We start from the raw sequence: 24,493 nt of genomic DNA, 5'->3' as shown, positions 1-24,493 counted from the left end.
ATGTTATTCTGAAGGAGGCCATATTGTAGCTCATCAGGTCCAGGAAATCTTTACAGTTTACAGAAATTAAACATTTATTTCACAAAATTTCATCAAAGTTTTGTAAATTGTCAGTTATGGTGTTGACACATCATGGTTGTGATGAACAAGTTAGGAATTAAACAGAAGAAAAAACTAAAGTATAACATAAGCTAACTAGCCTAGCCTAGCCCTGTTAGCCTAGGAAGAGAAAGGAAGACGTCATGGGGTCCTCAGAGGTTCTGATGCCCCCCAATAATGCCTGAATATGAAAATATATTAAAAAATTATTTTTAATTCAATTTATTGATGCTTTTATAATTATTCATTTGAATACTTATATTTAATTTTCATAATATATTATCTTAGTATTCCTTTAATTGTTTTAAACTATTATAATGTATTGAGTTCTGCTCCAGGACAAGGGATTTTACAGACACCATCCACCTACTACAATGTTTAAAATAAAAAATATTCGGCAAACATTGTTGTGCTCACATGGCCCAGGTTAGTTTAGTCAGATTTTTGAAAAAATATATTTTGTGTATATTTTTTATTAAAATTTTGTGCTTTATCCATAGGACCTGTTTTGTCTCTCTTCTCAAGAATCAATATATGCCAGGTATATTAATTATGCACCTGCTTCTGTTCAGATAAAATCCCAGTACAATACATGAAAGTTTATTTTTCAAGAGACAAAGTGTGAAGAATTTCTATAAAAGTGGATATTATTAAAAGAAACCTAATTTAAATAAATGTAGTAATTTGCGTATTTCAGATTTATGCTGAAAGCAGAAAACGTACAAACTGAAAGTCTTTGTGTGGTTTTATTAAACTTCCCCACAGTTGAGAAAGTGTTTCATTTTGTCAATAACTGTCCATTATGAGAGCTGGAGCCCCAGCGACTGCATCTCCGCCAACAACTCGATGGAAGTTGTGCAAGTAAAGATCCTGCTTCACCCACCAGGACTCACATTTGGTTTCAAAATGGCTCTTAGCAGGACGGAGTCTGCGTGGCCATTATGTCGTCAGACAGCAGAGAGAATCTGAGCGCACGCTGCTCTCTCCATCGATATCCTTCTCTGCGTGCCACCGTCTGGCGTGAACGTTTCTGATCCCTCATGCTGCCGAGTCATTTGTCAGGACTCGTTTCTGTTAGAGCTGCCACGGTGGGCAGAACCGCCGGCACCAGTTCATCAATCAGAGACGGCAGTTTTAATGCCACATGCGTGCGGAACATGTCGAACAGCCCAATCCAAAGTGTTTGTCTCACTCAGAGCTGCAGCCCAGCAGCAGACCGCTTTCTACCCGGCCGCTGTGTTTCTGGTAAAGTCTAGATTACGCTAACTATGCTGGCATCCTCACCAACATCTGCATTCATCAGAAGGAAGAAAACAGTTCATTCTGCAAAAATATGTAAATGGATTTTAAAAAATGAGGTGCATCGCTGTATTTTTGAAACAGGATCAGGATTCCATATTATTCTTTTACGAACATAACCGATGCAGGCCGCTGCAGGACACGAGCCAGAATCATATAAAGAAACATATTCAGCTCCATAAAACAACAATAGTGGGAGAAGATGGAGGATTTGCCTCGTTGTGAATGTTTTACACAATGCAAAAGCCTAAAATAAAACCGGGATGTTTATGTTTAAAGGAGTATGCAGCATGGAAATCCAAATTAAATTTAGAATTCAAGCTTTTCCTGCCAATAACCAGCAACATCCTGACCTGCAGCCATCTGCTGCTCATATGCATTTCAGGGACAATCATTCTCCTTCTTACTCATTTTAACAAGTAACTCCAGCTGATCAATACTTTTAATAAAGCAATGGCTAATATGACTCGGCCTATAAAAGGCAGCCTCTGTTATTGGCCTTTCGCAGCTGATTGGTTTGGTTTCACAGGAGCGGAGGTACTGGACGGTTTTACTCCATCTCCAGCTGAAAACAACCCTGTCGCTGTTACTGGACACTGGCTTCATCAAACTGGAGGTACTGGTTTCTCATAGTAGATCCAGACGTGAAGCAGAAAGAAGGCTGAATTTTAAGTTTATTTCCTCAGCTCAGCACGGGTGTTAAATTAATTATTATGTGGTGAGAGAAAAAAACAAGAACCAAAAAGATTATCAAAGGAGTAAATAAAGTCAAAATAACCTGTTTCATTATTAATAATTCCTAGATCTTAAAAGAGAAACAAATTTTCACTTCTAAATCTTAGAAATATTCTAACACCATGGTTAAAGCAAACAAACAAAAAACTGCAAGGACTCAGTATTTCATGATTCTTATCTAAAAAAAAGAAAATGATCCACACAGTTAGAGATTTATATTTATGGTGATTTACAGGTTACAAGAAGTATTATGAGTTTTCAAGTCAGTGCCATTTAATAGCATAATGAAGTAACTGTTACCTTCAATTTAAAACTGCTGTGTATTATACAACAAAACTTTTCATATAACTTTTAAATTGGCCTTTGTCTCTTTAAGAAGATGCTACTCTGCCTGACATATGATGAGCTCAGCAGACTCACTTCCACCAGGTGCTTCCTGGTTGCTGTTTTAACAGCAGAGGACTAGTTATAACTAGTTATAACCAGTTATCCCCCTGCCTGACTGCATTACCAGCCATGTAAGGCTGTCGTCCTTCCAGTGAGTTCTGGCTTCATCCTGGTCGGCATCAATGGGCCTAGAAATGATTATCCTGGTTATGTTATGACCAAAGGGCATTGTTAGAACATCAAAGACTAAGGGTCAAAGTTTTATGACCTAGAGGGACACGAGAACTGAAGTTTATGACCCAGAGAATCTCGGAAACTGGAAATGCAGGATGACACCATTGTTTAAGAAGAGACTCTGTGTTGACAGCTGTGTTTTCTGTTTTCCGCACCTTCTATGCAAATGATTTGTAACTTAAACCACGCCTCAATGTAATAAATATGCAATTGCAAAGGAGCACGTTAAAACTGGTCCGGAGACAGAGATAAGGAGTTGAACCTGGGCAGAGTTCTCCGTTCAATTGTAAGAAATTTAACCGTCTCTCTGTGTTCTCATTTTTGTCCAGCAAGAATGTCAGGTTATAGACCTAACAGTCATCCTTTTGACAGGAAACTGAGAACATTGTCTTTTGACCCAGTTCAGAACGTCGATCTTTAGTACAGATCTGTAACATCTCGTCTTGCCAAGAGAAACCTTTTATCCAGGCTTCGGTTTAACTCCAACAGAAACATGGCGTCCTTTTCACCAGCTGTCCTTGGCCCAGAGTTTCTGTCCTCAATATTTCACCTATTCCGGTTCCTCAGAAAACAAGTAAGGAAGTCTGTCACTGACAGGAAGTAGACAACCAAACGCTCTCCAAAATCACCTCTACTTTCCGTATTACTCCTCTGTGTGAGCGGATTGAATTCTGGGTTATTTTGTGCTAATGCCCCAGCAAGCCACGGAGGCAATAGTGGATTATTCCCTGTATCAGCAGGCTGAGGGGAAAAGCTAAAGTTAGCTCCAGGTTGTGCTTAAGTCAGAGGAACCGAGTCTCATAATTGAAGCCAAAGGGCAGAGAAAGGGGAGCAGCTCCAGCCAGGAGGGAGTAAAGTATTCACAAGGGGTTGATAAATGTCAGCGGTAAACATGCTGGAAGGGCTAAAGGTCTCAAAGCCTCCTGTTGTCAATCCCAACCCCCTTTAGTCGCTAATGTAAGGCAGGAACACGGAGAAAAACCGGAAGGTTCAGTTCATCCATGGACAAATACTGTTCCTGTGGAATCTGGACATAAAGATCCAGTCCACTGTTTTCATCTTTATTCACATTTTAACACAAACTTCACTGCATTCATCATCATTTTGAGCGACACAGAAAGGAAGTGGAGCTGCGAGTCATCAGTTTTAACGCTGCGTCTCTTCCACTTCTCCACATAAAGTCATTGTTGTGAATTGCAAAAGATTCTCAGTTTTGCTGCAGATGGTCCATCCTCTCCAGGTCCAGATGATGGACTGACCAGAGCTCTGGGATGCTGTTGTAAAACCCAACCCTGCTTTAGAACCGTCCGCCTGTCCGGTCTGCTGGTTCAGTCATGATGATGGTTCTCTAGTGAGCCAGAAACAGAACAGCTGCATTAGCTGCTCCTAAAGGTCAAATTACACACAGATTAACTCTGAGTAACTCCTGAGCACAGTTTCAGGATTTTATTTAGGGGTGTCACAGTAAAGTGGATAAATTAAAACACATTCTGAATGTTACCTCGTGTGAAAACTGCATCTGGTCTGAAGCTGTTTTTACTCTGACTGAAGCTGATTGGATCAAAATGGTCAAATAAAAACATTTTTCTACCAGAGGATTTGTCTCAACCATCACAGCGGCGACCCATTAGCACGGCGCTGAATGAGACAATGAGCAGTACCTGAGTTAATGCTGACACAGAAGAGGCCACTGAAAGCACTGAGGAGTTAACAGCCCTGCAGTCCGACATGCGCTGGTGTGTATCCATGTGGAACTGAGTTAACTCTGCAGAGCGTCTGCACTGACGGCAAATCAAATCACTCACTGCTTTTGTCAATGAATATTCATGACAAACTCTCCATCAAACCCCATCCAGCCCAGTGTCTCTCAGCGCAGGACATGAAGGAGTTGATATAATTATTACCTCTCCTCTTCCTCGGCATCGACCAGGTGCTTTCAGCTGTTTGATCCGACTTATTAAACGCAACTCCTGTCTCTTGATCTGAGGCATTTAAGCCTGCTGCTAATTGAACGCTGCCTGACATTTGAGCTCACCCAGACCCTGCCAGACCTGACAAACATGTCAGCTTCCGTCTTTCAGTATAATTGGGTTTCCATCTCGGCTCGGCCAGCCGGCCCTGGTGGCGGCGCTGAGGCCGGAAGGCCGGCGAGGCGTGAATGGAAACCCAGAGATACAGGTTCATTACGTACGGATGATCCCAGACAACACAAACTACAGGAAGTCTCCTTCTCTAGACATCTGATCTAATGTGACTTGAACCAGAGAAATAATGACTCCTTCCAGCTGCAGTCATCAATTAATAACATAACATTTACCCTCTGGTGAATATTTACCATAGAACTGGTGTTTCAGGTCTTTCTAAAAGCCAGGCTTTTTTCACAAATGTCATATATGTATCAATATTTACAGTCCAAAAACTAATAAGGTAATTTAAAAGAGGCTTAGAATATCATAAAAAGGGTTATGGTGTATGGCTCACAAAAACACAAAATTCTGTTTACAGAAAGAAACCTTTACTATTTTGATCATTTTGTTTTAATTTCCAACCAGAACCTTGTTGCTTTACGACCACAGTTTGGGTCCTGACTCCTTATCTGCTTGTTTAGGTCTTCTCTTAGAACGGCCCAGTCAAAGTCCAGACCTCCATCCAATTCAGAATGTGTTGTAAGACCAAAAGGATTTTTATTCAATTTGAGTAATCTTAAATAATAGTCAACAAATTCTGTTTCTAAATGTGACAAGAGGAATTTTATGAATTATGTTGAAGAAAATCTGCAAACATGTTATAAATGCTGGGATGTTGCAACCAAAAGCAGCTTAGACTCTTACAGTTAGCTTACAGGGCTAACTGAGGTGTTGATGATCAGAAACAACAGATACCAAATCATGCAAAACACTTTAGTCACTGAATTTTCTTTGGCTTTCAGCTTCATATATTTTAGCTAGCCATCTGTTGAACCACATTAACCAGGATTTAGCTAATCAATCTTTTTTAACAAACAAATTCCAGATAGTGAGGGTGTTTTATCTGAAGTACTTTAATCTTCCACTACTGCTGTGTCTTTTCACCATTTTTATTCATTTTGTTCACTGAGTGCTGGAGTCAGAATAAGAAGCGCTTCAGGGCGTTTGCTGATGACTCTGTAATTGAGTCTCTGGATCCAGAACCAGGATCAGTGGAAAAGTTTTATTTCCTGGTGGGAACGCTCATTTCTAACATCAACGTCTCAAAACCAAATGGAAAGGCTTCTTTCCATTTCAGAAAGAAGCCTCCACCTTGTTCTGCCGTTTTTATCCATGGGCAAGTTGTTGAAGTTGTACATCACAAATAACTTGGTCCAATTATTATGTTGGACTTCCCCTTTACTAACGGGCTGATCTCCCAGCATCTCCCAGCATGCCTAGCGTCAGATATCATCATTGCTGACATCGCAAAAGTTATATAAATCGCAGGGATAACGACAAAACCCTGGGGATAAAACCCAAACACTTTCTTCTCACCTGTTGGATGGAGAAAATGACTTTTTATAACGTCCAAATCTGAGACATTCCCTTTTGTCTTTACAATTAAACCTTACATTGGCTGCCAATAAATAAATACACTATTAAATCATTTTAACTTTAATCAACTGTAGTGTTATAATTTACTCTCAGAAAGGAAAACATTTTATTGTCTGCAAAGCGAAACAAGGTCCAGGTAGATTGGAACATTTTGTCGCTTTAGGAGGAAAACAGAAATCTGTTCAACTTTAACTTCCTGACTGGACAATAAAAAAGTCAGAATCATAAAAGACCTTCTTCTTCTTCCTCTCTCTCTTCCATCCCAGCCTGCCGCTCATCCTCAGCCACGCCAGCTCCGGGGCGTTTTGCTGCTCCGCTCGGTGTAGCCGTTTGGAGATTCTTGCCTCGGGCCCGACAGATGTTACGTTCCCTCGCAGACCCACCGACACACCACCTCACAACAAAACCATCGTCTGTTAGCTTCTCCTCAGCAGAGCATGGCTGATCCGCTGTGATTCTTCCAGCATGTGGCCTGGAAAAGCCAGCAGATAGCAGACGCTTCTCCACCCTTCTGCAGCACTTCCTCTCTGAATCCTTCACCTACATGAGTTCATATCAGCATGTTGTGGTTGCAGCAGGTGGAATAGCTCCAGGTAAGTCTGGTGAAGGCAGGCAAGCGCTATAATGACCGGCTGATCAGCAACAACTTCACAATTCTGCTGCAGGCGAGATTATGCAACGTTCTGCTGAAAGTAAGTAAAAGTTATTTTTGCTCTCTGCCCTTTTGAATATTCATCCTTCATAAATATTGATTTTCCTTACAGTTTCTTGCTGCTTTCAAAGTAAAAGCACTCAACTGGCGAAACAGAAAGTGGCATAAATGGAGTTGTGAATTTAATAAATCCACCACTTCACATCACACATTTCCAGATCAAAAATAATTAATTATATGCGTGTAATAAGGACCTGAAACATTAAACCTAATGGAATACAGTGAGGACCTCCGGACAGAAACGATCCTGAAATGAGATGGATGTTTTGAAGTTATGTTTCCTAATTTATCTTTTTCCAAAACTCGTGTTACAAACTCAAGCTACAATCTTTAAAGAGGAGAAAACAATGAAGTAAAACAACAGAAATCCATAATTAAGATGTAAAGTTGAGGTTTGTAGCACCTAGCTGCAAATCCATTTCCTTCTCATCTCTACAGTGATAATCAACACACGGCAGGATGATAAATTATGAATTTCCAATGCAGAATTTCACACAAAAATAAGGTAAGCTCTGTGGATCGACAGCAGAAGTGAAGCATAACAGCAGGAATCAACTGACAGGCAGTTTGAGTGACTCTGAAGCTCATAACTCCTGAACGCAGAGATTTAAAGAGGAGCAGCAAAAGCAGATGAGGTGGATAAGCAAAGATACCCAAACACTCATGATGTCATTCCTGTGGAATATCATCTCTGCTGTTACCAAGCCATTATGGTCATGAGACTGTCTGCAACAGTCTTCAGTCAGAAGCCTCTTTAGACTGACTGCTACTGGAGATCCTTCCTGCCCCCAGCATCACCAACCACAGCGACGCTCTGAGGAACCTTGGACTGTAAGGAAGCTGCCGTTCATGGCGGGAGCCAGTCGGAGGAGTTGAGGTTTAGTGATGTGTTGTTTTCTAATGGGGGTTAAACACAGAGACAGACGGTAGCAGCATGTGTTGTGATCAGGGCTGAGCTTGAAAGACGATGCTTTCAAATGATCAACCAATCTACATTTTTATGTCTACCTTTCATCGGGAGTCATGGGTAATCACTCAAAGGATAAGACTTGAACACAAGACGCCAAAATCAGCTTCCTTCACAACATGCCTGTAGGATCTAACAGTAATAACTGTGTAATAACTTAACTTTAGCTCAGATAAAATCTAAAGAAAGTGAATGTAGTTTTTTAATGACTTACAATCAGACAAGACTACAAATTCGCCTCATTTTCAGTGAATCTCCTTAATTCCATTGCAGAACTCCACCAGCTTTGATAAAAAGCAGGAAGAGGCTCTTAGCTCTCTAAATAGATTACAAGGCTTCCAGAGAACAATGAGGGCAATAAATTATGTTTAAAATGGGCTTTAAAGATCAGAACCAGGACTTCAAGAGAGATGCACAACAGAACTAAAAAGTATGCTTTTCTTTTCTGTTTATTGTTCTTCAGAAGAAGAAGTGAAATTAATCATTCCTGTTTTCCATTTGGCTAACTTCTTTCTTTTCAGTTTCAGACTTCTGCTTCCAGCTGCACTGAAGTTAAATACACAGATTTCAATTTAGCAAATATGGCAGCATATATGAAAAGATGGAAATGTTTGTGAACTGATGTGCTCAGTTATTCAAAAAGTTTGTCTTCTTACCAGAGCAGCTGACAAAAACCTTTTAGTGTTCAAAGAATTTGTTGCGATCCATTTCTGACAAGTAAACTGAAGCACTTATAATAAACAGCTTGACTCTAAAAGCTGAAAACCAGTAAACTGAAATAATTATAAAGTCATAAGAAGCATTTTTACTGCAGACAGAAAGGAGGTTTTACTCAAGGTTTGCCTGATGATTTTGCTGCAGGCTCACATGTGATATTTGACTTAATATTAGAAATCAAAGCAGGGACTGAAAGTGATATCATCTATAACAGCTTTTTCTGAGAAGAATCATTAAAATATTCAACATTTTTGAGAAAGTGCCCAAAAGTGTAAGAGAAATGAGGAGGAAACAGGAGCATTTAAGTTCTGATCTCAGGTAAGTTGCTTATTATTGTTGTCACGGTGTGTGTGTGTGTGTGTTTGTGTGTGTGTGTTTGTGTGTGTGGGGGGTTGGTGTTTGTGAAAATGCAATCACAAAGGTCCACCCACATGGACTGGCAGGCAACCGAAGCCTTTGTGAGGAAGACGCCTGAGCTCTGCTGCTGTTGTTTAAGTCGGTGAATTTAAGAGAAAGAGCCGTATTATGCATTCCTCACAGAGAACACTCAAGCTGAGAGCAAAGCAGAAGCTGAATCCATCTGTCACTCAATGCCTCCCCAGAAAATTCCCTTTTGTTTCCCAACCATTAGAGGCTATACCCATTTGTATGACTGCAATATGTGAGCTTCTTTTTTAAAGCAAGCACTCAGCTTCCTCGCCAATTTACTGTAATTGTGTGCTCTCACAAAAAATCTCAGGCAAAAACTCTGAATTATTTCCCCTTATGTGTACTCGAGCTCTGATCTCACATGTATGGACTCAGCATGGAGCCACAATATGAAAATGGATGTAATTGCTGTGTTGCCAGCCTGTTTTCTCTGTCGCTGACCCTGAAGCCAGACCTCTATTTATCCATTTTTTGCTGCCCTTTTCCTCCCCTCTCCACTCCTCCTCGCTCTCTTGCTCTCCGTCAGTTTATTTGCCGGCGCTCCCTCCCTGGTGTTTTATTCCCCCGGTCTCCAGAAGCCTCAAAGGTCTGATTTACTCCTGCTCTTGCAGTAAAAAGAGAGGCTTTTGTTTCCCACCAGCAGAAGTCACATGGCACCCTCCATGGGGGCAGGAACAAGAATCAAAACCCTGCCGTGTCTCCTACCCTCCTTTACAAATCTACCTGCTTGTGTGGCTGCAAGAAGGAAGCTGGCAGTGAGTTTCAGAGGGAGAATCCTTACAAGAATATGATCAGTTTGTCTTCAAACTGCTGCAACACTTAGAAACTCATTTTAATAGGAGCTGAGCCTGAAAATGTAAGATGATTTCTTTTTTCCATGAGTTTTCTCTGGAAATGGACTGAAAAAACCTCCGCCACAAGGGGGCAGTAAAGCACAAAGACGTCTGATAACCACGTGACGCTTATGCAACACAATGTCAACTATCTATTTTGTTCTACTTCTGACAGCAAGAGTTGCATGTAAAGCTGCTTGTTTTGGTGGAAAACTTTATGAAGTTGTGCTTTTCAAGTTTCACTAAATCTCTTCATCTGTTTCCATAATCACAAACTTACAGACGTCTCCTCATTAAGTTCAGGTAAAGTCACACAAAGCTGAACTTTCAGCTACAGCAGCATGTTTTGAACACAACACCAAAGTGAAACAGGATTATTTCTGCAGTCAAAGGTTGTTTCTACCAGCTATTCACAGACAAGGAGCCAAAACGACTGTGGCTGAGGAAACAAAAACGGAGTGATTCCAAAACCTTTGGTTCATTTGCTCTGTTCACTTTGTCACCAAAGTGTTTAGTTTAGATTCTCTGAGCCAAACACAGCAAAGATCAGTGTTTGATTAGCCTGGTCTGCTTTCATTATTACAGTATCACAGTTTCAAACTGAGTCTATGAAAACCAGTAGATGGAGAAAGTTACCTTACATCATCAGATGTTTAATAAACACTCATGCGCCACTTTGTTTGGACACTAGGTGGCGCTTCTTCAGAGGTTTGTGGGGAATTTGATGAGGTTTAATAAACACCAGCAGGAGAATGAAATGCATAAATCGTGACACTCTGTCATTCATACGCTTCTGTCTACCACCTGTTTTAAATGAATGGATTTTCTGAATAAGGTGCTGCTTGTTAGTTATTTATTAATTTTCATTAGATTTGTGAAGGATGAACATGTAGGACAGCAGCCTCTGACAGAGAAAGGCCGAACGCGGGTCTCTGTTAAATTGGCCGTCAGTTTTGATTCAATTTACCGAGTGTGACAACACCTACAGTGATGATAGCCTCCTGGGGTTCCCGGTGAAGCTACTGTGACTCAGTGTTGTTTTTATTTTCTGACACGGAGCCACGCCACTGCAACAAGCCAACACGAGCAGAGTGAGAGGAGAGGAGGTGTTCAAACCGCGTGAGACCGAGAATATTAGTATTCATGTCTGTATGAAGGGAGGAGAGCAGACAGACAACAGCAAACATGTGAGCTGATATATGAAACAACAAAAGCCTGTTTCCATCCAGCTTTATTCTGACTCATCTGTTCCTGGGTCTGGTCTTACTAATCCTGCCAAGCTGTTTGCAGACCTTCATCTGCTCGCTGCTCTGGGTTTAGACGGCGGTCTGGCTCTTCTCTGCGTGATATTTTTTGGAACTTGGAAGTTGTTGTGATCTCCTGTTGTTCCTCTGCAGCGCCGCCTAATTAGAACAGCTTCTGAACCTTTTAAGTGGCTTTGCAGACCTACACACATCTCTCAACGCAAGCGCAACAAAAGCTTGTAAAAATACGAGTTTTACTCTCACTCTGCCTTTCAGTTTGATTGAATTCAGTTCATGACACGCAGTGAGAAACACAACAGAGATGGTTTCATGGGAAATGAGAAAAAGAGTTAAAAAAAATGAACCAGTCTTTGTGCTGTCCAGCTCATCAGAGCAGCTTTTTAAACATCCATGATGGGAACAAAGATCTAAACTCTGTGATGTTCAACTCTCCAGAGGCTGGAAAGTCTGAATGGACACAACAAGGTCGGACAAGAGAGAACTGCTGCTGCTGTGTTAAAGAAAACTATTTGGAATAATTACAGAATTATATCCACTGAAAACGGACATGCATAAAATACAGTAAAAATGAATTGTAATGGTCCAGAGTGATAATGGAACCTGAGTTAATTTTCCTAAATGGACCAGAGCTGAGAAAAAGTCATTAACACTCATCACAACTGATGTGCTGCCTCTGATTTGCACAGAAAGCTTTTCCAAAGCCGCTGGAAAAAAACCAACAAAAAAAAAAACAGGAATTCTCATCAGATCAGATTCATTTCCACTTCGGCTGCAGGACAGGAACGGTTCTGTTGGGACATCATTTTCTCTTTTCTTTGATTACAAAATATGACAGAATTTAATGGAGTTCTGGACATTTTCTGTTTTAATCCTGCATGGAGAATGAATCTGATCCAGTATCAAACAAACATCTCAGAGCAGATTGGATCCAGGATGATTTGATTTCCTCCACAGCGTCTGGAACCACACACCGTTGTGTTCAGCTCCAAATGGCCACTAATTAGCAGGAGAAAAGAAATTACCTGCTCAGCTTCCTGTCTGACTGATGGAGCATTTCATTCATCCAAACATTTATTCCTTCATGTTTCTGGGCAAAAGTACCAAATCCTGCAGGAGGGAACGGTGAACGCTGGCTCCGTTTGACTGCAGAGTGTTAATGTAGCTCTGGCCGTTTACGTCAGAACAAAAATCATCCACAGACGGATTGGGACTTTTTCAGGAGAGCTAACTTACAAAATCAAATACTTGAAATAAACTGTAAATAGTTTTCAGCATCTCCACCTGTTCTAGTGTCATTCATATACTGTAACTCTAAAAACTGAAAATGACTTTGAGTTGAGATGTCCACATTTTATCTTCTAGGGATGGAAAGATCTGAGAACCAACAACCAAGACAAACAGGAAGACATTTGGTGTTTCAAATGTTTCTATTGTGAGGAGAACGGCAATATGAGCACAAGTCAGTATTTGATTTATCTGCCTTCGATTCCAAATAAAGAAGTGAATAAACACCCCAGGTTTTCAATAAGTGCATAAATAAAGCAGTAATTAAACTTATAAACCATATTCAGGATGTTATTCTTCAGCAGTATGAAGGATGTGTGTGAGTTTTTATGTTTCATATATATAAAAATTTAATTTGTGTTTCCTTTTCTCATCATTAAAGTTGAAATTAAAGGCATGAATGCATCATGATGTTAAGGTTTTCTCTTGGTTGTACTTTGGTTCGATTTGTTTGTATCTTTTATATTGCTGTTGTCATCAGTTCTCTGTGATCTGTCAACCAGTAACAACCTCTGGTTGTATCCTGAGGGTTTCCCACATCACTGCCAGATCTTCCAGGGTTTTTCCTATTGACAGACAGTTTCTGTCATTTCCTTTGTTCCTGCCTTGTTTTTAACCCACATGATTAGAATAAAACTAAAAACAGATGGTTCTAACAATTCCATGACAAAAACTCAAATATCCAACCAAGTGATTTCCATTTCATCAACATGAACAGCTCCTCCTGCCTGTCTTAGTGGAGTCTACATGTTAACAAACAATCAGTTCTGTTCTGAGCGTCTTCCTGACAACCCAGAACAACGAGTCAGACATCAGCACAATCAGCTGGAAATGACATTTCACAGTCTGTCGCCTGAGCTGAGCAGCAGACAAGAGCAGCTCTGACACACAAACTGTAATGAGTTGAGTTGAGAGCAGACAGAAGACCAGGAGTCTTACCTTTCTCTTGTTGTTGGGGCTCACATACAGGTAGCTGAGGATCGTCTTCGCTCCCACTTTGTCGTTCAGCTTCTGGTACGTTGCTCCATAGTCAGTTGACCTGAAATTTAATCAGAAAGGTCGGGTGAGCAGATTGGTCAATTACTAGTTGCAATTAAACATTTTCTGCAGAGAGATGGCAGCAGGAAGAGGCTGAGATGAGACGAGGTTCCTGTTTGGTTTCAGAGCGACAGTGAAAACCCAGCAGGAGGTCAAACAGCTGCACCGTAAAGACGAACACAACGCTGAGACACGACACGTTGTTAGCAACACAGTTTTATGTCAAAACAAATAATCCAACATGGCTGAAGTTAAACTTTCAGGAGACTCTGAGATCATTTATGAGAAGCCAAGGGAAAATATTCGCTTCGGCTTTTTTGTCACAAATGTTTAAATCCATCAAAGTAATTCAGTCACTAAAAACATAAAGTGTATTTTTGTGGCTTTTTCATTTGTTTAGTTTTGATTAACTCTGCATTTTATCCATTTATCATTCCTGAACTTAATGAACATTTTAAATGTTGCACTGCACTGCCTTGCTAACGAGTTTTCTATCAGGTTTTATGGTAAAACTTCGTTCTTTTAAATATGCTTTAGAAATAAAACTGACCTTGAATCGGTCCCTTCAATCCCACAGGAGATTCATAATTAATTTAATATTTTTATTTGTAAGTTAAAGATGTCAATAGAAACATTTAATATTACAGTTGACAGATTTTAAATACAACTTTTAGCCTTGATGATTCAATTTCAGTTTCCTAACTTGAAATATTATTTAGCTGCTCTGGATCACAGAACCTTAACGGGTCGACTGTTGAACTTCAGATCATTCAGAACAGAAACTTTTGTTTTTATGGAGCTGTTAGCTCAAGTTTATCCACTCATCCATTATCCAACACACTTATCCTGCGAGGGGTCATGAGGGATTTTGCTGCCTATCTTCACACACACACACACACACACGCACACGCACGCGCACGCGCGCACGCACACACACACACACACAACACACACACACACACACACACACCCACACACACACACACACACACACACCTAAGGAGAATTTAGAGCGATCTAGCTTATATGAATAATTATTAGACTCTTATTATTTGATTAACTATAAAACTTAATGTGCTCTTTTTCCATTTTTCTGTAAACCACTGAGATGATCACTTGTTCCTGGAAAAAGTGCTCCAGCAGACGCCATCTGGACTGATTTTTCTTTTTCTAAATACATTTGAACTTTTCTTAAAGCGCTTGTTCAGGTGATGTTAGTAGGATGTTGCCAAGTGATTTTCATTAAAACAACAACATGTCATTAAATCAGCCAGGAGGCGAAAGGTTGACCACAAATAGGTTTTCTAACTGGACAATGATCCCATCATCCCACCAAACCAGTTATAAAGTGGCTTAAGGATAACTAAGTCAGTGTTTTGGGATGACCATCTTTGTTACTGCACAGCATGAAAGTGAAACATTTTGTTTCTCTACGCTTCATATTATTTGATATGAGGAAGATGTTTGGCTTTGTATTATTTTATGGCTGCAGGTTCATCAATGTTTTATGTTCTAAGCTGTGGAAACTCTTAGGTTTGCATCAGTAACACGGTTCCTATTCCACCATGTGTCGTCTTGCTCATCCTATCCAGAGATCAGCTGCTGCACATCGATGCTACCAGACAGGGTGAACGCCCGAGACGCTGTTTCAGGGATGAAGAGGAGAAACTCTGAAGGAACTCCAGTGTTTTGTGGTTAATGAAGGACTGCAGAGACGGACTGTGGTAAAAGTTTTAGTAATAAATAAGACGGAGATCTTACAGAAGAAAACCCAGGATGAGCAGGAGAATGGAGCCTGGCCAGAATAATAGGAGGAACCAGCAGAGAACCAGGAAGCTAAAACAGAGGACCTGCGGTATCTGGGGGAGTTATAAACCACCTGCCAATAGATTAACTAATAAACTCCTCTGATCATGTCAGACAGTTGGCTGGTTAACTCCATCTGGTGCTGATTGCTCTGTCTTGGGTCACCAGAAGGTCACCACATTTACAGGGTAAATAAAGTAAAAACAAAGTAAAAACAAAACTTCTTTACATAATTGTATAGAATAAAAAGTTACGTTTTATAAATTGAATGCATTTGATTCCAATGAGATTACATTTTGTCTAGTCTTCCTCACCGCTGAAAAAACTTGTAGAAGTTGAACGTCCCCCATGGGACTAAAGTTAATTAGCAGCGCTCTCTTGTTTACTAGAACCTCTCAGCTGATCTGACAGGTGGAGACTGTTTACATGCTGTCTTTGAAGGAACTTTTTGCAAGTAAAAAACTAAAACTCATTGATATTCAGACTCCAGAATAAATCTTTGAAGAAATCTCTGAGGCAGCAATGATTGACGACCACCTATATAAATTCCTCTCATCTTCTGCAGAGTGGAATTGTTTCAGGATTAATATCTTCCAAAAGAATGTTATGTTTTCTCTGAAAACATTTCCTGAACTTCTTTTTGTCTAAAGATTAAGCGTCACATTCAGACTGGAAAAGTGAGTCATCAAGAGCAGAAAAATGTTTAAACTGTAGAGATTCAGATAAAAGTTGACACATTGACTTTAAAGCCGAGTGGCTGGATGAGTTTTATTGATATATGGATAAATAAGAAAAGGGAGCTGCATTTTTCTCCAATGCTAGTTATGTTTATGGGGGTCAGTGTTTTGGAGTCAGTTTTTCTTCTCCTGACCTGAATAAAGGAAACACAGAACTTCTATTTTTATCTCCATAAAGAGACATACAACCCAGACGAGACCTGCTTTAACTTCCTGAACTCAGCTGGGATTTTCAGCACATTCAGGTACATCTACACAAATTACAGTAGAAATAAATGACTAGACTCATCTTATTAAAATATGTTATATAAAATAAATACACACACTGCGCTATATTTTAATCTCTACTAACATTTGTTACTGTCAGCTGTTCTTGCTCACAGTAGATGGAAACCCAGCCTGATAAAATCCAGCTCTTTGTTCTACTCTTTGCTTCCTGAAGGCGTCTGGATCTTTGGCTGTTGAGAAACGATTGCTGGCCTCTGTTAATGTATGAAATTTTACCTAATGCTAACATTTGGCCACAACGTATGTAATACACCCATTGGACACTATGAAGTTCAGCAGAACTTGACTGCTCTGTAAACAGCCGTCCTCCACTGTGAAGTGGAAGTGCCGATCCCAACGAGGCGCCTGAGCAGCACAGACCGAACAGCTTCCTGCACTTCCTCCGCCTCCACTGACAAAACTACAACCCTCTACAGGCAGACTATGATTCTAAAAATCACCATCATCCTCCACAACTTCTCCTTCTGTTCTCTGATTGGCCCGGCTGACACCCTACCGGAGCAATCCAAGTTAATGGGAGGAAGTCCAGACTGCTGTAAGCTGGATTTGAATCCAGTGGAAAAACGCAGGAAAGCAGCGAGGCTAATGAAAAGATTCACAATTCATTCCTTCATGAGAGACTAACACATAGGACTAATTCCTGATATTCTAGCGGCACCCCGATTCAATCAAAGAAACTCCCATTTATTATTAATGAAATTATTAATAATTTAGTCATAATTTATAATTACACAAACCAAATATTGATGCAAATCCTGGAGTCCCAAGAAGATGAACAAAACCTTGAAATGTCTGAATAATGAATTTATATAGTATGAGTTTTCACTTTTTAAAAGAAATTACTAAAATAAATGAACTTTCCTCTAAATATTTGATTCCAGATGATGCAGCTGTAACCTTCAGCACAGAACAGCAGGGCTGGATTTTCTCCTGCCAGCCAGAGACACTTTATGTTTACAGAGTTGTAAATCGATTTAAACTGGTAAATCCACATCGTCCTCAGAGGAGCGTGAATATATTCTACCGTCAGCCGCACCACTGATGACAAATCTGTGCTTGGATAGGATTTTAGCGTTTCAGGCTGTCTTTGAAAGTTTGAACGACTTCTCTGAGCTGCCAGGTTTAATTTGTTTTCAGAGGCCTGGGGCTCAATCAAGGAGCTTTTTCTCATTTCACACAAAACCAGAGAAAAAAAGCCCAAAGCATGCAAATCCTAAAAATGCAGCGAAGACGGCCCTAAACGCCTCGCGTGACTTCAAATAAAGCAATCACTCACATCAACTGACATATTTCTTTCATTCCTTTAAATCCAGACTGAAGATCTTGTTTAAAGGGATTTCAGTGAATGTCACAGTTTACAAAAAGCCATGAAAATAGAAAAATATTCTCAACATATTACCAATTTGCTTCCCTTGGGGAACCTTTTCAGGTTTACTTTGGACTGTATCCATGGTGAGTGAATGCGTTGCCATCTGATGGGTGAAACTGGTACCATTTATCAGAAATCATTGGTGTCTGGGTTCACTAGGCAGTGACATCATCGGACTATTGATCGGCTCCTGTCACAGAAAACCTGATTTAAGACCCAGTGACGCATTTCTACTGTGGCAGCAACTTTAAACGCTGAGCACCGTCCGCATCCCAGGAGGATGAAAGCACATCAAGTGAAAAATGATTATTTTTCAAGGACAAAACGATGCAGTGAAAAATTATTTACCTCTGACAGATTTCTTCTGTTTTTACTGTCTTACCTCACCTAACTAAATACTGCAGATTATCAAATAAATTAAGGTCAGACAAAGATAATGTGAATCAAATTAGTTCGGTTAAGAGAAAATAAAGTTATTCAAACCACGTACATGTCATGAAATAGGGTGAAAGATTTTGAAAAGCAACATCGTTCTCCAAACAAAAGAAATTTGAAAACAAATGAGAAAAAAAGTCTCTGACATCCGAGTTTTAAAATAGTTACAATCGAACTCTGGTCCGTCTAAAACCTGCCTCGGTTCGGTTAAAGAATATGAACGCCAAGCAGAAAGGAGACCACTCCAAAAGCAGGAAGTGGACTGCAGCGCAGGGCATTCTGGGTAAATACTACCAAAACAAACAAGCCAGTCCAGAGCTAGCTGGAGAAATGGTTTGTGATCTTTTACCAAAGATAAAATGGAAATCTTACAACCACTGAAATCTGACATTTTTGTTTACATTTCATGAAGAAGGAATCTTTCTTCAGCCCATTGAAGAAGGATTGTCGTAATCCTTCTTCACTCACTGTCCTCACTTCCTTCAGTTGAACCGAGTCTAGTGGACTGTCAGGTGGGAAAACAGCCTAAAGCACCGTTTTCAAACAACAGCGTCACCCTGAAGGTGAGTGATGGAGGCGTCAGAGTGACGGCCTGGAGCTGCCGTTCTGCTGAATGAACCATGAACTCTGGTCTCCAGAAGAAGCTCCTCCATTATGGTTATGTAGCAGGACAATGGTGTGAAGCACACCAGCAGGTACTAACAAGTCAAACTCACCAATGAAAATTTCAGAGTGGCCTAGTCAAAGTCCAAACTTAAATCCGGGTATACTTGGGATGACCTTAAACAGATCATTCATAATAAAAATGCTTTCTTGTGGCTGATTTAAAACAATATTGAGTGGATCAATATCTGAGTATCTGAGTGGAGTTCTGGTGAACCCTGGACCGAACCTGGGCTGAAACTGGGCTGATTCCCGGTCAGGCCGTGGGCGTGAACCGCGCCGCGGCTCTGACCCCACGCTGAGTGGATTTTCGCTGCAGGTGGAAAAAGGCCTCAGTCTGGCTGCTTGTTTGCCTCCACAAAGACGGAATGAGTCGGTCCAAGGACACGGGAATGTTATCAGCATTTTTACACCGACACGGCTCAGTGGGGAGAATGGATTCCGGATATATTAGGAACATCTGAGGCATTAAAAACTTTCACAACCAAAAAAAAAACCTTTTTTAGTCCTTGTGAAACAGATTAAAATTCTGTCCGGAGCCGCATATTAAAAGGCTTATTAGAAAGTCTCAGTTATAAGGGCTATACATTGATAGGCAGCTCCTTCGGGAATGTGGTTCATCACGGTCCGGATAAAGAGAGAGAGAGAGAGAGATATGCGTGGATCTCAGGAAACGCCAGCAGCGCCGCTCCAGACAAGCAGCAGCTGCGATGAGTCGGCCAGGATGAATTTATGCAACCTGGCACTCTCACTCAGAGAAACTCTGGAGTAGCTGGCTAAATCAGAGCCTTCCCTCCTCCTCTCCACATCCGCAATGCCTTTCCATCATCCAGCCGCCCGTCACGATCCACGGCTCACCTCCGGCTCCTGAAAGCCTGGTTTTTTTAAACCATCAGCGTGTTTTTAAAACGAGCAGCTCTGTGGTTGAACACAGTGAGAGAGGATCCAAAAACCCTCATTAGGAAACATTTTCAGGCCAATATTCTCAACATGGCGGACTAGTTTTGAAGATGATACCCAACGCAGTGAAGAATGAGGGACGATGTCACATGTAGAGGTGAGCAGTGGAGACGGTTCTGAGGCCGGGGGTTAACCTGTGGCTCTCGGGCCACTTAAAGCCCTCTGCATTATGTTGCGGGGTCTACTACAGGAAATCAAGGATTGTAAAAATGTGGAACTCCAGTAAATGATGCAGATGGAGACTGAAGGACTTAAACTCACAAAGCAAAATCATCCAAAATGGAGAGTTTAGAAAAGACAAAAATTTTATTAACTTCTGTTAAATTTGAATGTTTTGGGTTTTGTATCATCTTAATTTCATGGTCAATTTTTTAATCATCTTTCAGTTCTCAGACTGAGGCTGACACTTTTAAGACCAGGCTAAAACGTTCCTGTTAGATTCTCCTACTACTCTCCAGTTCTACAGTTGTTGCCGTCATGGAGAGACCAATCCTCATTGGATTGGTCTCATTGGACCAATCCAATGAGGACCAATGAGACCAGCGTCCAATGAGACCGATCCTCAGACTCCCTGCTGTGACGGCGGCCAAAAGGTGCAAATACTAAACACTGACTGGAGGGGCTCATTTTATGTCATTTTTTTTCCGTATTTTGTCAATAGTTTGTAGAAATTTGTTTTCACTTTGACATTAGAAGTTTCGTTGGGTTTTATTTTTATCAAAAAATCCAAATTCTGTTAATCACGATTGATTTATAACAGCAATAAAAGAAATCCAAGGGGCTGAATACCTTTTATAGACGCTGTAAAAGTGTTAAAATCCTGAATGGATGCTGCTTCGCCTTTCTCTCACTGTGTTGAAGGATGCTAAAAATTGAAATACAGTCAGTATTTTTCAGTGTTTTTTCCTGATCCTTACAGAGAACTGGATAAAGATCTTAGACCTGCAGACGGAGGGACAGTTTAATATTCCAGTATTTTTCAGACAACATATTACGGTTTGCTTTTTCTTTTCATTTCTAACATCACGTTCCTTCATTTCTTTACTTTGACTTATTGTTTTCATGTTCTGTTGCTGGGACCCCGTTTGGTTGTTGACATATGAAACAATTTGATGACATTAAACCAAATCAGATTCTCACTGATGTGATCATATCTGAGAACCCAGAGCTGCCTGCCTATGAGAGCAAAGCCAATTTTTAAATCAATAATGAGACTAAATCTGTAAAACTGGAGACCAACAGAAAACTGGAAGATTCATTTGAGGAGATTTTTGACTGTGTTGTTACTTGTTAAAAGCGCTGACTTCACTGCTGTCCACAAAGAAACGACGGCTTGATAGATTCATGCTCACACCCATCACATCATTTTATGGGCAGAAAAATTTCAAGCTGTTGCCTCATGCAGCTTTGCCTACTTCAGGCTGGAATCGCTCCCCGAGGTGCCGCTCCGTCTTCCCGGCTGTAAATTTTCTACTAATGTCCCGTCCACTCATTAAACTCTTCTCTCACTCAAAAACGTGAATCATCTGTTCACTCATCTGTCTTTCTGTCGGACTGTCAGGCTTTTCCACACACACCTTTAATCATCCGTCCATTACGAAGCGCTGTGTTTTCTTAGGTTATTAGATTTATCACAGCGTTGGAGAGGCACCATTACCGGGATAATGCGGGATCATGGCTGGATGCTCTGAGCTGAGTGGCCTCCTGCGACGCTGCGTTCGCCGCAGCTCTGCGTGTCTGCAGCGCCTCAGGCTGCCTCCCAGACAGGACAGATGAGAAACCCTTCAAACACCTTCCTCAATAAAGTCAGTTTTAGTCGAGACAATAACAAACGCTGCGGAGATGGTTAGCTAATATTCCACAAAAACACTTCACTGAAAGAAACTTTTCTTATTCAAAAATGGTTAATTAATCCCAAAGGGACATTAAATAACATTATTTAGCCAAAGGCAAATTAAAACAAAGTTTTTAATAAGTGTTTGGATTGACAGCTGTGATGCACAGCTGGCAGAAAATCGAATATTTATTAAAGATTCATTATTTTGTCTCAGAGGAACCAGTTCAAGTCTGAATGATGAACATGGAGAAGAACTGAGACAGAAAAAAGCTACAAGTCAGAGGGGAAGAAAAACGTTAATCTAAGAATAAAATCCAGAGGCACAAAGGATAAAATGCAGAAATAAACCCAGAAACCAAATACAGATATGGTAAGACCTTAGCTGATATGAACAAGAAAATAAAGCAAAAACACAGAAGAAACAAAAAACCCAAACATTGAGACACAATTAACTTTAAATCTAAATATGTTTAGTAATCCAAATGAATTATGTCTATTCATAACTCACTGCAGAAGCTGGAAGTGTTGGAGCTTAGCTCATAAAACTGACCTGAAAAGATTTATTTAACACGTCCATGACTTGAGCACAGTCTGAGTTTGAGAGCTGATGGTTTTGGGTTCAACGTTCTGGACTGATTCCACTAATGAGCCGTCAGTTCCAGGTTCTGATAGACTCATGATCCTGAGATCTTCCTCTGACTTTACTTTCCCCCAGAAGTTTCAAACATTTAAGTGATTCTCAGTGTGTGAGAATCTGGATCCTTGTTCCCACAAGTGGAGCCTGGAGCGTTTTTAAATCACGATTAAAGCCGTGGGAAGTGTGGCCGGCGTCTCACCGGCTCCTCGGACCAATTTACCGTGTCAAACTCAGACTGGCTCCCATCATGATCTGGTGAAACGTGTGAGACTCTTACCTCCATAATGAACTCTCAGTCACACTGTTGAGGTTGAAGTCAAAGAGTTTGGTTAGCATCAGAATTACCTGTAAAACAACAGAGGCAACAGTTAGGACGCAAATCTATTGCTTTCATGCATAAAGACGTTAAATTTACAGGAAATTTAAAGTCGGAAATTCAAGGAACATTGTGAGGAAGGAAGAATTGAGTCCCAGTCAGATTAACTGAGTCAGATTTCAGCCTCTTTTGGTCTGAAATAATTAGACTATAAATGTTCAGCCTTTTTTCTCTCTAACTTTGTTCAAAGTAGAAGTTCTTTTTCTCCATCTGAGTAACTGGACCTCCATCCATCATTCAGTTAAATTAAGTAGATTTTCTCATTTTGACCCTCATCTTTCACCGTTCATGGACGACGAGCGTCGCATTCTAGAACTGCGTCGCTCAGAGCGGCAGCGTGTTGGAGCAGCTCTGATGACACTTGGTGAACAAACCAATCTGAGGAAATATACTGCTCAAAAAAATAAAGGGAACACTTTAAGTGTTAAACACCTGTTTAAGTGTTCCCTTTATTTTTTTGAGCAGTGTATTTGTATCCAGAAAGTTTGTGAATTAAACAGATTTGAATCTTTCCTGTTATTCACTGATAGAGAAACATATTGGACCTTCCAGGTTCTGTTTGACTCATGAACAGTTTTCTTTATATATTTGGTGCTTTACTCCTTCAGAAACCCTCAGCAGCTTGATGCAGTCAGACACAGACGTCTTTTATTTAATTTTTTCCATATTTTTCTCAAGCTGTCACACAGCTGAATAGAAATTCAAATGTTCTGTAAATCTATAAATGTTTTATCTCACTTGCTTCATGAGGAAATAAATTTATCTTCTCATTCAGAATTAAAGGAAATCAACCAGATTAAAATGGAAACTTATTCCAGTCAAACATCATGCAAACATTTACAGTTTTGCTGTCAAAGAGGATAAAAATCCTCAGTTTGTTTCTTGGCAGAAGCATGAAACAGACTCCTAATAATCTTCTTTTGATGCATCTCATCCACAATCTGTTTTTGCTCCTCTGCATGTTGATTGAATTGTCATTTTGCCATTGGTTTCATCTTTTTCTTTTCAGACTTTCAGAACAATTAAAGCATTTTCTAACCACATGTGGAGTGTTCAGAGTAGAAATAATAAAAAGTGCCTGCCTTAGGGTTGTGTAAAGAGTGGGAATAAGACTTTTTATGAATCTATTAAACTTCTGATGAGGGTTGGGAGGGGAGCAGAGGTTGGAGCAGAAGCAGTGGCTGTGAGTGTTCATGTGTTCGGGGTCTTTGTGGAGGACAGAAGAGCAGGAAGGAAGAGGCTTCGGCTTCCTGACACCCTGAAGGCTGAAGCTGTTCATCAATCTGCTGCTTCAGCTCTGATGTCTGCAGAACACACTCCCAGACTCAAACACACACACTGAGATAAAAACAGCTACACAGGAATCTGGCTCATATTTATAGAATCTGAAACAAGAATTCACATTGCAAAGTTTTTTGAGGGGAAACTCGTTAATTTGACTATAACTTTACCTGAATTCAGGAGTCAGTTACCGCATCCCGTCTCAACACACCTGGATCAAATGAGCCACTCGCTACTGAGCATGTGCAGAACGACTGGAAGCTGATCCAGGTGTGTGGAGACGGGATGTAGCCGATAGTTTCAGGACAGGCGTTAATATTAAACCCTGAGAGAAATCAGTTGGAGAGTTTTCCCAGTATTCTAATTCCATTTTTACTTCCTCATAAAAATGTTTAATATGCCTCTGTTGGAAGACACTGAGTCTCTGTGACTAGCTGTGTCCAAAAGCAGGAGAGGAAATCTGAGCTGCTGCTTTAGAGACACTTCAGAGCATAAATACTTTAAAAAGATGGAAAATGTCTCCTATTATTTCAGTGTGAAGA

General features: G+C 40.5%; 1 protein-coding gene across 5 annotated transcripts in view; it reads right to left on the bottom strand.

Annotated features, from left to right (window-relative positions):
• The window catches only part of LOC102237337 (VPS10 domain-containing receptor SorCS1-like), a 164,646-nt gene that overhangs the window by 52,192 nt on the left and 87,961 nt on the right, over positions 1–24,493 (bottom strand). For all 5 annotated transcript variants that reach the window (XM_023333700.1, XM_023333699.1, XM_023333702.1 and 2 more), the window contains exons 2-3: positions 22,572–22,639; positions 13,464–13,563 (exon numbers count right to left, since the gene is read on the bottom strand). In XM_023333700.1, the coding sequence (XP_023189468.1) occupies positions 13,464–13,563; positions 22,572–22,639 (168 nt within the window). The remainder of the gene's footprint in view (positions 1–13,463; positions 13,564–22,571; positions 22,640–24,493) is intronic.

The sequence above is a fragment of the Xiphophorus maculatus genome, chromosome 5, assembly GCF_002775205.1.
Source record: "Xiphophorus maculatus strain JP 163 A chromosome 5, X_maculatus-5.0-male, whole genome shotgun sequence".
Classification (NCBI taxonomy): Eukaryota; Metazoa; Chordata; class Actinopteri; order Cyprinodontiformes; family Poeciliidae; genus Xiphophorus; species Xiphophorus maculatus.
Note: the sequence above shows the minus strand (reverse complement) of the source record. Positions and strands in the feature narration are given on the sequence as shown.